This window comes from Ranitomeya imitator, chromosome 1 (assembly GCF_032444005.1).
Source record: "Ranitomeya imitator isolate aRanImi1 chromosome 1, aRanImi1.pri, whole genome shotgun sequence".
NCBI lineage: Eukaryota > Metazoa > Chordata > Amphibia > Anura > Dendrobatidae > Ranitomeya > Ranitomeya imitator.
In genome coordinates, this window is record NC_091282.1 from 136,454,884 (window position 1) to 136,469,561 (window position 14,678).

The 14,678-nt window shown below is 40.7% G+C and overlaps 1 protein-coding gene across 2 annotated transcripts in view; it reads left to right on the forward strand.

The window, feature by feature from the left end:
* The window catches only part of VCAN (versican), a 106,426-nt gene that overhangs the window by 89,530 nt on the left and 2,218 nt on the right, over positions 1-14,678 (forward strand). For both annotated transcript variants that reach the window (XM_069751279.1, XM_069751289.1), the window contains exons 13-14: positions 11,770-11,914; positions 13,408-13,590. In XM_069751279.1, coding sequence (XP_069607380.1) covers positions 11,770-11,914; positions 13,408-13,590 — 328 coding nt within the window. The remainder of the gene's footprint in view (positions 1-11,769; positions 11,915-13,407; positions 13,591-14,678) is intronic.

The following is a 14,678-nucleotide window of genomic DNA, read 5'->3' on the forward strand; positions in this document are numbered from 1 at the left end:
TCACATTCTACCCCATGTCTCACATTCTGCCCCCTGTCTCACATCCTGCCCCCCCTGTCTCACATCCTGCCCCCGTCTCACATCCTGCCCCATCTCACATCCTGCCCCTCTGTCTCACATCCTGCCCCGTGTCTCACATTCTGCCCCCTGTGTCACAAATTCTGCCCCTGTGTCTCACATTCTGCCCCCGTGTCTCACATCCTGCCCGGTCTCACATCCTGCCCCCCTGTCTCACATCCTGCCCCGTGTCTCACATTCTGCCCCGTGTCTCACATCCTGCCCGTCTCACATTCTGCCCCCTGTGTCACAAATTCTGCCCCCTGTGTCTCACATCCTGCCCCCTGTCACAAATTCTGCCCGTGTCTCACAGCCTGCCCCCTGTCACAAATTCTGCCCGTGTCTCACATCCTGCCACCTATCACACATTCTGACCCCCTGTGTAGTTTCCATACCTGCCCCCTGTGTCTCACATTCTGCCCCGTGTCACACATTCTGTCCCCCTGTGTTGTTTTCATTCCTGCCCCCTGTTGTTTTCATTCCTGCCCCCTTGTGGTGTTTCCATTCCTGCCCCCAGTGTTTACATTCCTGCCCCCTTGATTTCATTCCTGCCCCCAGTGTTTCCATTCTTGCCCCCAGTGTTTCCATTCCTACCCCCAGTGTTTTCATTCCTGCCCCCAGTGTTTCCATTCCTGCCCCCCAGTGTTGCCATTCCTGCCCCCTGTGGTGATTCCATTCCTTCCCCCTGTGTTTTTATTCCTGCCCCCAGTGTTTCCATTCCTGCCCCCCAGTGTTTTCATTCCTGCCCCCTGTGTTCTTTTCATTCCTGCCCCTGTGTCCTCCATCTTTCCCTCCTGTCTTTATCATGCCCCTGGCTTGCCGCATTCAGTAAAAAAAAAAAAAAAAAAAAAACCTTACCTTGCCGCTGTCCAGTGCCGACATCCATCCCGGGCATTTCAGCGCAGACTCGCCGGCGAATGACGATGACGTCATATGCCGGCGACGTGCGTGCTGATGTCAGCTGCCAGCCTCCGATTGGCTGGCGGCTTTAACTGTTGCCTTGCGGGCCCTGAAGGCAACAGGGGACACTGAACCTACATCTCAGATGCAGGTTCAGTGTACTGTCAGAAGCCTGCCGCTGGGGCCCGGGCCCGATGGGCAGATGAGACGGGGCCCGATACGGGCCCCCTCTGCCCGCCGGGCCCCATACGCCAGTCAGGGCAGTAATGCCCTGATGGCGGCCGTGCTTCCAGCTGTGGACAATCCCTTCTTATCGTCAATACACTTAGTACTTTTGTGCAAAACAACCTATAATGATATTGAATAACACAAATCTAGATTTCATTGTTTCATCAGTTGATGAAGAATCTAAAAAGTATTAAATCTTAAAAGAAACCAAAGTCATATGGCTGCATTATTCTTCCACCAACCATGGCACTTATATGCCAAAAAAAGTTCATTTTGAACATCAAATCAAGCAAGAGAAAGAAAATGGGACTGTAATGATTTATATGGCTATGATATGCCATCAGTGATTAATCACTGTTAGGTAGACTATAGTGCTGGTTCGACCAACAGCTTTAAATGGAAAGTGTCATCTGAATCATGCTGCCCAAACTGCGTACATCATGATTCAGAGCCTGACTGCAGGCAGATGTATGGTATTTCTCACTATAATGCTCATGTATTTAAGAGAAAATACTGTTGGAAGATCTGACTAGGGACAATATCCGGGCAAGAGACTAGTCTGGGTCTGTCCGGCATCTCCATAGTGAGAGATCTGTCAATGACTTGCAGCACACTGGTGTTAGTGACAATTTAGCCACTTTTCCAGCTGAATATAAATACAGTGGGTGAAATAAGTATTGAACACGTTGCCAATTTTCTAATTAAATATATTTCTAATGGTGCTATTGACATCAAATTCTCATCAGATGTCGGTACCAACCCACCCAATTGACACAGGCAAAGAAATAAAGCCACAGATTCCATAAATCAGGTTATATGTAATAATGAAAAATGACACAGGGAATAAGTATTGAACACACTCAAATTTATTTACTACTTTATACAAAAACCTTTGTTGGTGATGACAGATTCAAGACACCTCTTGTATGGAGAAACTAGTCACAGGCATTGCTCAGGTGTGATTTTGGCCCATTCTTCCATACAAATACTTCTTCAAATCCAGAAGGTTCTATGGCTCCTTCTATGATCTCTGAGCTTTAGTACCTTCCATTAATTTTCTGTTGGATTCAGGTCAGATGATTGGCTCAGATAACACATAAATGGGATATCATTACACAAATAGTGTAGTGAAATACCTAACTTGACATTGTTGGTCAATGGCTGGAGCAATATTAAGCTACCTTAATGCTGATGATGGGAATATGATGTTAGAAAATGATCTACTGTTTGATTCTGGTTTTTATAATAAATATTTTTTAGTATTATTTTTTGTAATCAATCTGCATTCAAAAAAAATCTTGCAATTGTCACACTGGCCACTGGGACTATTTTAAACTCTAATAACCTGTCCATGCCGGAAATCTCCATGTATCTCAGCAGCTGCAGCTTGACTCAAACCATACTTTTTGTGTATCAGCATCCAATGTGCACAGGTCATTTTTTTAGGAACATTGCAACAACATCTATTGTAAATGGTGAATCCTGTGTTATCAGCTGTGTATAGTCGAGTTACCTGTCATTGTATGTCTCCTGTCTGTTATGATAATGAGGCTTCTGAAAAATCTTTTTTATAGAACAGGAAGTATGATTGTAAAACTGTCCAAGTGGCTAGTGTGAAAATTGTAAGAATTAAAATTTTTTTTTACACAAAATATGATATAAGAATGGCTGTTTATTTTTCAGAAGATACATGGAACTCAAAAACCTAATTTAAACAGTAGGTCAAGTAAACTAATAGTAAACGAGTGCATTTAAAACTCCTATTAACTAAATAATACTAGTACTTGCTGTTAAAGTAAAAATATGATTTTTTTTATTTTTTTTCGGCAAAGTTATTTGTTTTCCTTCAGCTCTCATAATCCGAAATGAAAACACTTCATAGCCTGAGACTGCTCCCGTCTTTAAAATGAAGCTATAAAGTGAAACAAATAGCTCATGCAGTAATATATCACATTGCTATACTTAGCGCCCATATTTCCGAAAGAAAACAAAATAAAAATAACTTAAAATTCCTAAATACATGTCTATTAATAAGGGGCTAACTGTGAGAATGAACTTCTGGACCTTCCAAAGCCAGACAGGCATTGGGAAACATCACCACCTAGTGGCAGCCTGCTTTTATTGCACTTCAGTTACAAAGACCGGTCTGTTGCTATAATTACTGTACACCTAGTTGTCCGCTCGTTAGTCTTCACATATTAAGATGTAGACATTAATTCAGGTCTTTAACATTAATTAAATACCGTAGTTTTAATAAATAGGCATCGGCATGTAGAATAGCTATGTCGGAAATGTCTCTACTAGTTATAGGCCATCGCGCAGAATATGCTGTTGGCAAAAAATGATAGTTACAGATTTCCCTTATCTACAGTGAGGTCGGTGGAAACAAGGTTTTAATTCCAGAGAAAGGTTAGGACTGTCCCGGTTGGGTCACCTTGTCGCGGTGGGAAGGCTTTCACAATTCATTGGATCAAAATAGTGGTGACTAAGTCCCCTATGTTATAGACATGTACTAGGACCATTTACTTACATCAAGTATATGCTCATTTTGTTTTTTTTTTCTTGGGTTTTGTCAGCAATATGGCCACAGGTTGAAAGTTCACATTGCACAAATATCAACCCATTCTGCGGCTCATTTGATTAGTTCCAGATTTAGTAGAATGGAATTTTTCATTTTGTTCATTAAGGTAATGCTATAGATATACCTGCAGTGCTCTAGCAAAGCAACGGGATATATCATGAATTATCAACATATTGCGCCCAAAAATCAAACTCAACAAGTCCTGGATTAAAATAAAAACAAATGTAAGGTGTGTGTGGAGTTTGGTCTCCGGAAAGCTTTCAGTTTATTGTTAATGCGGCGCTGATAAAGACTGGGGGAGGGGGATAGTGTTGGATTGTTGCCTTGATTTAAGGGTCTTGTGCTCCCTTAAATAGTAAATATATATTTTGCCTTAATGGGGCAAATTATTTGGTAGCACTATTAGGTCTGGTCCCCTGACTGTCTCCACACGTGACTGAAGCCGCCTGCATATGGGTTTCATTAATCTGATGAGGTCCATTATAATGCACATCTTTACAATTTGCTAATGAATCAGGACTAGTCGGGTGGGAAGTCTCTGCCCCTGGCTTGTATCATATAATCACACCTCCCTGTGAGAGATTGACAGCCTCCATAATAGTCCTACTGTATGCTGCCGTCATTTCCATGGTAAGTAGAAGATCCGAGGCAGGACCAGCCCAGCAAAGAGACGCTCCCCTGGGCTAGTCCTGATTCATTATTATATGTGACGCTGTAAGTTCAATTTTATAAACATTTTTTATAGTCTTTTCGGACTAAAGAGATCTGCACCCATCCAGCTATAAAAGCAGTTGGGGACAGACAGGGACGCCGACACAGGTTCCCTTTAAGGACTTATTGAATAAAGGGGTTCACTAGATTTTAAAAACTCATTTAGCAGTACCATATCAGGAATTTCTTGGCTAAGAGACCAGCATCAATTGTTCAGGACCTTTATTTGTGATGATTGAGCAGTGAAATACTCGAGTGCGCGATTTGAGTAGCATAATCGAGGCGAATGTGAAACTCGAGCGTTTTTCCGGAGGACGGACCTCTCTCTCTCCTCGGAGTTCTAAAGCTGACAAATAGCCCGGCTGACATAGGAGTCCCTGCGGAGCGGGGAAAACCTCTCTTCATTGCTGCGCAGATAATTCAAACGAGCTTCTTATGGGCACCCGAGCACCCGAGCACCTTGTGATACTGCTTGATACTCGATAGAGCACCCCGATGGTTGAGCGAGTATCAAGCAATGCCGAGCACAGTCGCCCATCACAAGTCTGGAGGCGCTTCAGGGAAACTGAACACTTGCTGAAGTTGGGAGGACTCTCAGTGTAAAGCTGTTCATCAGAAAGGCGGACATCCCCTTTAAGCATTTCTCTGATATATTTCTGCATAGCTGAGCGCTGGTGCCAGTGTCCTGTAGCATATTTCTTTCACAGACGTTTATAGACTATTTCTTCTGCCGAACCCCGCCGTAGCCTTATATGGCATGTGAAATGTAATCAAGTCCGACTTACTATTTATATTACCCCACAAACGATCTCAATGGCCACTAGACATCTGTACACAAAAGAAAACCTTTATAAACTGCCTTTCTTCTCCGCACATTTTATTGCTGATGAGCTCAGAATCCAAGTCATCATCTACCTGACAGCCACCATGACATGTATGTTCTCCGTGCACAGTCTTGGTAATAGTGTTTACATGTTATTATTATTATTGTTATTATTATTATTATTATTTATTGTTATAGCACCATTTATTCCATGGTGCTTTACATGTAAGGAGGGGTATACATAATAAAAACAAGTACAATAATCTTAAACAATACAAGTCATAACTGGTACAGGAGGAGAGAGGACCCTGCCCGCGAAGGCTCACAATCTACAAGGGATGGGTGAGAATACAGTAGGTGAGGATAGAGCTGGTCATGCAGCGGTTTGGTCAATCGGTGGTTACTGCAGGTTGTAGGCTTGTCTGAAGAGGTGGGTCTTCAGGCTCTTTTTGTAGGTTTCGATGGTAGGCGAGAGTCTGATATGTTGTGGTAGAGGGTTCCAGAATAGGGGTGATACGCGAGAGAAATCTTGTATACGATTGTGGGAAGAGGAGATAAGAGGGGAGTAGAGAAGGAGATCTTGTGAGGATCGGAGGTTGCGTGTAGGTAAGTACCGGGAGACGAAGTCACAGATGTATGGAGGAGACAGGTTGTGGATGGCTTTGTATGTCATGGTTAGGGTTTTGAACTGGAGTCTCTGGGCAATGTGGAGCCAGTGAAGGGATTTACAGAGGGGAGAATCTGGGGAATAGCGGGGGGACAGGTGGATTAATTGGGCAGCAGAGTTTAGAATAGATTGGAGGGGTGCAAGAGTGTTCGAGGGGAGGCCATAGAGCAGGAGGTTGCAGTAGTCAAGGCGAGAGATGATGAGGGCATGGACTAGAGTTTTTGCAGTTTCTTGGTTGAGGAATGAGCGGATTCGTGAAATATTTTTGAGTTGAAGTCGGCAGGAAGTGGAAAGGGCTTGGATATGTGGTTTGAAGGAGAGATCAGCGTCAAGGATTACCCCGAGGCAGCGAGCTTGTGGGATTATTTATTACGTTTTGAGAGGCGGAATCCTTATATATGGGGAACATTCACCCGTAACAGATTTGCTGCTGAAGATTCCTGCAAATCTGCTTCAGTGGTCATTTATAAAGATGGCAAGTCATGGCTGGAGGTCAATATGCAAAGCCTGCGGATACAAAAGATGTTCTGGCATGAGAAGGGATTGGCAATGTGAGTTTAGTGTGTGTGTGTGTGTGTGGGGGGGGTTTAGCTGTACTCAGATAATCCACATCAAAATTGACAATATAAGATTTGTCTGTAGATTTTGACTTCCGCATTGAGGTCAACAGGAAAGGTGCATAATAAATTCCAGCTCATATGTCAACACAAACTGACATTTAATAATCCGCACCGCTGTCCATTTCTGTCTGGAGCATGTTAAGATCTCAATCACTTGTTTCCTACCTGTGGATTTTCACAAGAGGCAATTTGCATATTTAATGTCCCAGAGGATCATGCATGGCGTATATAAGTCTCCTCACTCTGACATGACATGCCAGGCCTGGTTTGTCACTCTCCACAAGATGAAACATTACTTTTTAGATCCCAGTCTTAAGCCTCTCACCTAACCAAGTCAGATCTCAGACTTTGCACTGAGGATGGGCATCACCCCGTAACATCATGTCTGCAATTTGAGATTTCGGTATGGTTTTTATCCTAAGCCATGTGGCCAGGCTAGTTATAGGAGTGGTAATGACTTTTAGGATTTCTACTTCCAATAGGTGGCACTAGAGTTCTGAAGAGGCAATTTGCATACTTAATTTCCCAGAGGAGCATTGCGTGGCATATAAGTCTCTTCACTCTGACATGCCAGGCCTGGCTTGTCACTCTCCACAATGAGAACTGCTAACCCTTTGATCCCACTTAGAAGTTTAAAATCCTCACTTACGTCCTGTGTGACCATGGCCTAAATATATTTGCCTTTACATTTCTCAGTTCATTGTTTTCTGGCAAGAACATAAGGTGAATAAATGTGACATAAGTAATGTATATTTTATGGAGCTGCTAACTTGTAAAAACCTTCATGTAGAACACAACTTTCTTGTTCACTTATTTAATATGTTTAGGCATTTGAACTTCGACCAGACGTTTTATGTATTGTACACCATTCTCCACAAGGTGGCACTGTTCTACTCACAGAAAGTTTCGGATCTAGGGATTTTGCAAATAACATGAGGTTTGCAGCATGTAAAAACTCTGTAAATGTCTGATATTTATATATCAGGGAACATATAATTATTCTAATGCAATATAGGGCTTTACAGTATATTAAAAGGAGTAGACAAAATGGCATTCACTATGTACAGTATTAGCATTTGAATGATACATTTACTTGACCTTTTAAATGCCAGTCACTACTGGTGACTGGTGGGAGCGTTGCAATTATGCTCAGTATGGAAAAACTGTAGTGTCCTATTTTGGACCGGCAGAGGATATTTAACTCTTTACATTTTATACCTCAGTAGCATGACTGCAATCTAAGGGGTAACAAGGAGACTTATATTCGCCATGCATGCTCCTCTGGGAAAATAAATATGCAAATTGCCTCTTCAGAGACTAGAACTTTGGTGCAATCTATTGGAAGAAATAATCCTAAAAGTCAATATCGACTGTTTAACTAGATTTGGATTTTAAGTCATGCGACAAGGCTCACTAAATGGATGATATTGACTTGTAGGATTGCTACTTCCACTAGGTGGCGCTAGAGTTTTAGTCCTCTTTCTCTCTGAAGAGGCAGTTTGCATAGTATCACTGTAGTCTTTTTTTAACCTGAAAAAGGAGCTGAGTCCTCCACCTGATATGTGAAAAAACCCTTAGTACTTTCATGATCAGATTTACCGATCCTAAGCTTTCCCTATAGGGCTTTCAAATATCCATTTATCTCTAATTAGGCAGCTGCCAACAATATAAATTATTCATTGTCAGGTTAGATCCAGTTTACTGGGTCATTATGTTATTCACTAAACCTGGGCAAGGAAGACATATGGTATAGATACCAATAAACCCAGACAGACCTTACGTCACTTTTGGTTTCCTTTGTACTTTTCTTCAAGTTTATACCTAGTAACAAACAATGCTGTAATTTCAAGGGCAAACATGATCAAATGAAGCAGTTCCTGGAGCTCGCCCAGAATGGCGATCAATGCTTTCAGCTGCCAGACATCTAATCTCTAACAGTAAATGCAAGAAGTACCATTTAATCTTCAGCATGCACTCCATGCCTCAATATTACATTTTCTGACGTATTTCAATAACTGAGCCACGGCATTGACATCTAAGGAATTCCAATAACTTTATGCCTGAAGACTGAATATGCTGAATCAAGGAGAATTTATTATGATAAAAGTCCTGTTTTGGAGAATATTTCTGGCCGAATCTCTAGAACTGTCATATTGAAAAATTATGTAAAAAAATGACACAGAGGATAAATAATGATGGACATTGAGATGTCGGCAGGATCTTCTCTCTCTCCTGTAGAGTGTAAGCCCTTATGGTCAACAAGATCCTCATTCTCTCTCTTTCTTAGAGTATAAGCCCTTATGGTCAGCGGATCCTCACTCTTTCTCTTTCTTAGAGTATAAGCCCTTATGGTCAGCAGGGTCCTCATTCCCTCTCTCCTATGGAGTGTAAGTTCTTATGATTAGCAGGGTACTCTCTCTCTCTACTGTAGAGTGTAAGTTCTTATGGTCAGCAGGGTACTCTCTCTCTCTACTGTAGAGTGTAAGTGCTTATGGTCAGCAGGATACTGCCTCTCTCTCTTGTAGAGTGCAAGCTCTTATGATCTGCAGGGTCTTCTCTTTCTCTTCTGTAAAATGTAAGCTCTTATGATCTGCAGGGTCTTCTCTCTCTCTTCTGTAGAGTGTAAGCTCTTATGGTCTGCAGGATCTTCTCTCTCTTGTAGAGTTCAAGCTTTTATGATCAGCTGAGTCCTCTTTCTCTTCTGTAGAGTGTAAGTTCTTATGATCAGAAGGGTACTCTCTCTCTACTGTAGAGTGTAAGCGCTTATGGTCAGCAGGATACTGCCTCTCTCTCTTGTAGAGTGCAAGCTCTTATGATCTGCAGGGTCTGCTCTCTTTTGTAGAATGCAAGCTATTATCATCAGCGGGGTCCTCACTCTCTTCTGTAGAGTGTAAGCCCTTATGGTCAACGGATCCTCACTCTTTCTCTTTCTTAGAGTGTAAGCCCTTATGGATAGCAGGGTCCTCATTCTCTCTCTCCTATAGAGTGTAAGTTCTTATGATTAGCAGGGTACTCTCTCTCTACTGTAGAGTGTAAGCGCTTATGGCCAGCAGGGTACTCTCTCTCTCTACTGTAGAGTGTGAGCTCTTATGGTCAGCAGGGTACTCTCTCTCTACTGTAAAGTGTAAGTGCTTATGGTCAGCAGGATACTGCCTCTCTCTCTTGTAGAGTGCAAGCTCTTATGATCTGCAGGGTCCTCTCTCTCTCTTCTGTAGAGTGTAACCTCTTATGGTCTGCAGGATCTTCTCTCTCGTAGAGTTCAAGCTTTTATGATCAGCTGAGTCCTCTTTCTCTTCTGTAGAGTGTAAGTTCTTATGATCTGCAGGGTCTTCTCTCTCTCTCTTCTGTAGAGTGTAAGCCCTTATGATCTGCAGGGTCTGCTCTCTTTTGTAGAGTGCAAGCTATTATCATCAGTGGGGTCCTCACTCTCTTCTGTAGAGTGTAAGCCCTTATGTCAGCATGGTCTTCACCGTCTCTCTTCTGTATAGCGTTAGCTCTTATGGTCAGCAGGGTCTTCTCTCTCTTGTAGAGTGTAAACTCATATAATCAGCGTGATCCTCTCTCCTCTCTCTTTCTGTAGAGTGTAAACCCTTATGGTCAGCAGGGTCATCTCTCTCTCTTCTGTAGTGTGTAAGCTCTTATGGTCAGCAGGGACTTATCTCTTCTCTACCCCAGGTGTATCTTCTGAGCAATTACAAGCTTTTCAGTTTTAAGATTTGTACTAACCTATCTGCCACAAATCCAAAATTTAGGGAAAATTCTGAGAAGCCAATGAATTTGAATTGCAAGTGGTCTGCTCATCTCTAGTATAGAATATACTGGAGTGCTACAAATTATTATTTTGCTTCTGTGAACTCTTCCAGTAAAAATCTGAAGGATTACATACTTATAGTTTGTGTGTAAACAGGGCCTAAGTCCTTCAACACCTAAAAACTCCTAAAGAAGTGACCTGACCATTCTTCAGGCCACTACCATGGCTCACTGTCATATATAGTAGTAAACAAAAGAAACGGTGGGAGCAAAGCGAAAAACTACAGAAAACATGCCAATAAAAGATCCTTTAGGAAAAACCCCACCGGCATTTTCCTAAAGCATCTTCTACTTGAAGAACTTGAAGATTATGCCGAAAACACGTGTTGTGCTCATACAAAAAAATCCTTCCTTAGCCCCTAATTGCATTTATGTAGATCATGGGATCGATGCCCCCACATGTTCCAGTAACCGTAAACTAATTACTTTTTTAATGTAGTATTATACTTAAGAGTGGTTATATAAGTATATTACCATGTATTTATTTTCTTTTATTATTTTCCAAAATATTATTTTCTAAATAGGTTTATTTGCCTACCACTATTTCTAGACGTTGGTATTTACCCTCAAATGTGTCGGAATGAAATATTTATATCTGTAACAGTACAAATATTCATCTATTTATAATCCACCACAACATATTTGTGGCAGACATGCAAATTTCTATAAAAAATGATGACCCTTTTGGGTTCCCGTGTGAGTCATAAAACCAATGGCAATGTAATCCTGAAGCCTTGAAGTTAATACATATATATATATATATATATATATATATATATATATATATATATATAAATGTATATATACAGCACTTGTGCAATTATCTCTTTGAAATCATGGCACAGTATTGTGGTATCGGGCAGTGAGCCAAGCTGCTGAGAGAAGATTAAAAATGTACAAAAAAAAAGAATAGAAAGTGAACTTGTTCTTGTAAAGCTTTTTGGCATTGACCTTGAGAAAAACTAAAGTCGTTAAGCCAAGATAAAGGTGTTTGATGATGTAATTAGCTGTGAGGTCATAAAATGCCACTCTTGGAGATGTTGAGAAAACACAGAAATGTTGGAGCTCACTGATTTTTAACCTTATAAGTAAAACAGGGAAGAGAAAAATAAATATCTGTATTTTGTATTGAAGCCTTTGCCGCCCCAGTCATTAGCCTGGCAGATGTTATGAATTTTGAAGAGTTTCCATGTGGACTGTTAATCCAAAATATAAGATAGATGGTGTGGATTATTATAGTAACAGCAAACAACTTCCTCATAAAATACAAAAAATACATTTTGAAAATAATTGAACTGTGAAAAAAAATACATTAATCACATAAAAAAATGTCAAAGTAAACATTTTTCTTTCTCTTTTTAAAATCTTTCAGCAATATGAAAACTGGAGGCCAAACCAGCCAGACAGCTTCTTTTCTGCTGGTGAAGATTGTGTTGTCATTATTTGGCACGAGAATGGACAGTGGAATGATGTGCCCTGCAATTATCATCTCACGTACACTTGCAAGAAGGGAACAGGTATTTTTTAGATTACACTTTAGCAAATTATGTTTTTAGATGTGTTAGGCTATTTGGTTTTGAAGGACTCTACTATTGGGTACCAGGGTTCCTTTTTCTCAGAGTTAGGGCTCTGTTGCTTTTCTCATAATCTGAGACCTTGATTCCAGAAATGTGTCACTTGTTGGTCTGCTTGCTGTCACTTTGAAACAATCCTTTTATCTGCTGTAGATCTAGCAGTGCTCTGAATGCTGAGCCCTGTATAATTCCGGTCATACTGCTGCTAGGCAGTTTTCTTCTACTCCCGCGTTGCTAAAATACCACTCTAGCAGGGTTTTTTTTATCACCTTCCTCTTTTATTGGTGCCGCTCCAGTCAATTTTCTGAAGGTTGTGACCTGCCGGATTAATCCGGAACCGAAAGTTACATCTCAATGTAAGTCTATGAGAGCCAGAACAAGGCTCTCATGAACTTACATTGAGAGCTTTGACAGTTACCTTTGACGTTCGGTCAGCCAGTCAGAAGTTGGGATCACAAGATGACGGCTCAGGACTGGAGCGGCACCAGGAAGAGCTGAAGAAAGCAGCAGGTAAGTATAATACTGTACTAGGGTCACTGAACCAAGATCAGTTGCACCACTCCATCACTGAATTTTTTTTAAAAAAAAGTCCTGAAGTGGTGCTTTAACAAAAAAATAAAAATACATGTTTCTAAAAATATTTACAGTTGAGCACTTTATCTTTTTGACTGCAAGAATTAGAGGTACTGGTAATATCATAATACCAAAGTGAAATCTTGAGTTGTCATCACTAGATTGTAAAACCACAAAAAACGGGTCCGAAAAAACAATTTAGTAGGGAATCAACCTCCTACCTAAGGGTCCATTTATATGGAATGACCGGCAGCCATATAAGATCGTCGATCTCTAAATATTTACTCATCGGCGGTCGCTTAACAGCCAGTTTACGAAGAGGTGAAAGATGTGCTCTTCAGCAGAGAGGCTCTACAGCAAAGATACAACCCTCCATGATGGAAACTTTAGGAAAATTGAAGGGTATTAAATAATTCTGTGAAATTTTGATTTTTACCAAATTCTCCAACTAACTTGCGAAAAATGTACTGAAACTATGATTTTTGAAACTGCTTTGTATGTGTAATATAGGTAGTCTCATAAAATATTTAAGTGATAGTGAAATAATGAGGTGGTTTGCCAGCTACGTTATTCATTTCTCTTTTTTTTCTGCGGTTTAAAGCCAACATTTAAACTTATGAACTTCTCCGCAGCGCTGGGAGATAATTGCTTTTGCTGAGACGTTTATCTTTATTTTAGCAAACAATTAAGTTGTGGCTGGCTGACAAGTACAGCATTGAATTAGGAAGGAGGATAACAAGTTCACACTATGATTTTTCTAGACTCTTGAAGCTTGTCAGATTTACCTACATGCAGAAAAACGTTTTGTAAAGTTTAGTGCAAACGGTGCGCAGTAACCCATACCTGGTCATTTATTATTTTAGTTGCCTGTGGACAGCCTCCTCTTGTTGAAAATGCTAAGGCATTTGGAAAATCTAAACCAAGATATGAAATAAATTCCCTGATTCGATACCACTGCCAAGATGGCTTTATTCAACGGCATATGCCAACTATTCGTTGCAGAGGGGATGGAAGGTGGGATTTACCTAAAGTCACATGCATGAAACGTAAGTATAGAGATTAAAAAATTAACTACCGTGGTTATATTTCATTTTATAAAACATTAAAGCTTAAAGTTGATTCACATCCAAAGGTAAATCAAAGCAATGTAGACTATACCAAGTTTGCAGATACTTTTGTGGGCTTATCAAGACAATTAAGTTTTAAGGTGGATCCTTATTTTAGCCAACATTGTATTAACTGACTAAAAGGAGATATAGCTTAGTTCCAGAGGAAAACTTCGAGTTGGGTAGCTTCCAAAAATTCTTCACCTAGCTACAGCCTAAAACTGAACTATGTTATACTCATTTAAGTACAGCCAGTTTATTGGCTACATATTTGAAAAATGATTAGTTATAAGTAATTTAGATCAATTGATTTTTTTAGTGAGACAGCTGCTGGCCAAACAATCAGCTAAACCATTGGCCATCAGCTATCTAATGTCTATAGGGGGGAGCTGTATAAGGCCTCCTGACTTTACCATGACAGATGAAGTTTGGGAACATAATGGTCAGGTAGTTTTATTTCAATTTTCCATATCGAAAAAATTGAAAAACAGCGGCACTCACCAGTTTGCTGAAATAAACGTCTTTAACGTGCCTTCAGTCCACAATGCGGATTATTTTAGACACATGCCAGGTTATAGCGAGGGAGCGGGGAGTGCAAGAGGACGACTGCCGTTTTGTGCAATCAGCACTTCTACGGGTCCATGTCATGGACATGGAAAATGGGATTGTCACTGTTTCTTAAGCTGAGCACCGGAATCCAGTTGCTTTTTGGCTAAACCGCATGTGGGTGGAATCACAGGATTAAACACGGAAAAATAAGGGGCTGATGGTGGAAGTTAGTTTCCTCTTGCCATTCCATCTTTCTACGTTGTCTACATAGTTTTATTTCAATCACCCACGTGTTTTGTTCTTCAGGAGATAGCCAATTATAAGAAGTGTTTGGCAGCACCTTTCTCCTAAATCAGGATTGAAAACACTGAAAACACATAAATTCTGTCTGAGTATTGATATGTGTAGTGACGTGGATAAAGTAACCTTTTATTTGAACAAGCTGACAACTATCACATGTGTATGATCAGATGCTTTAG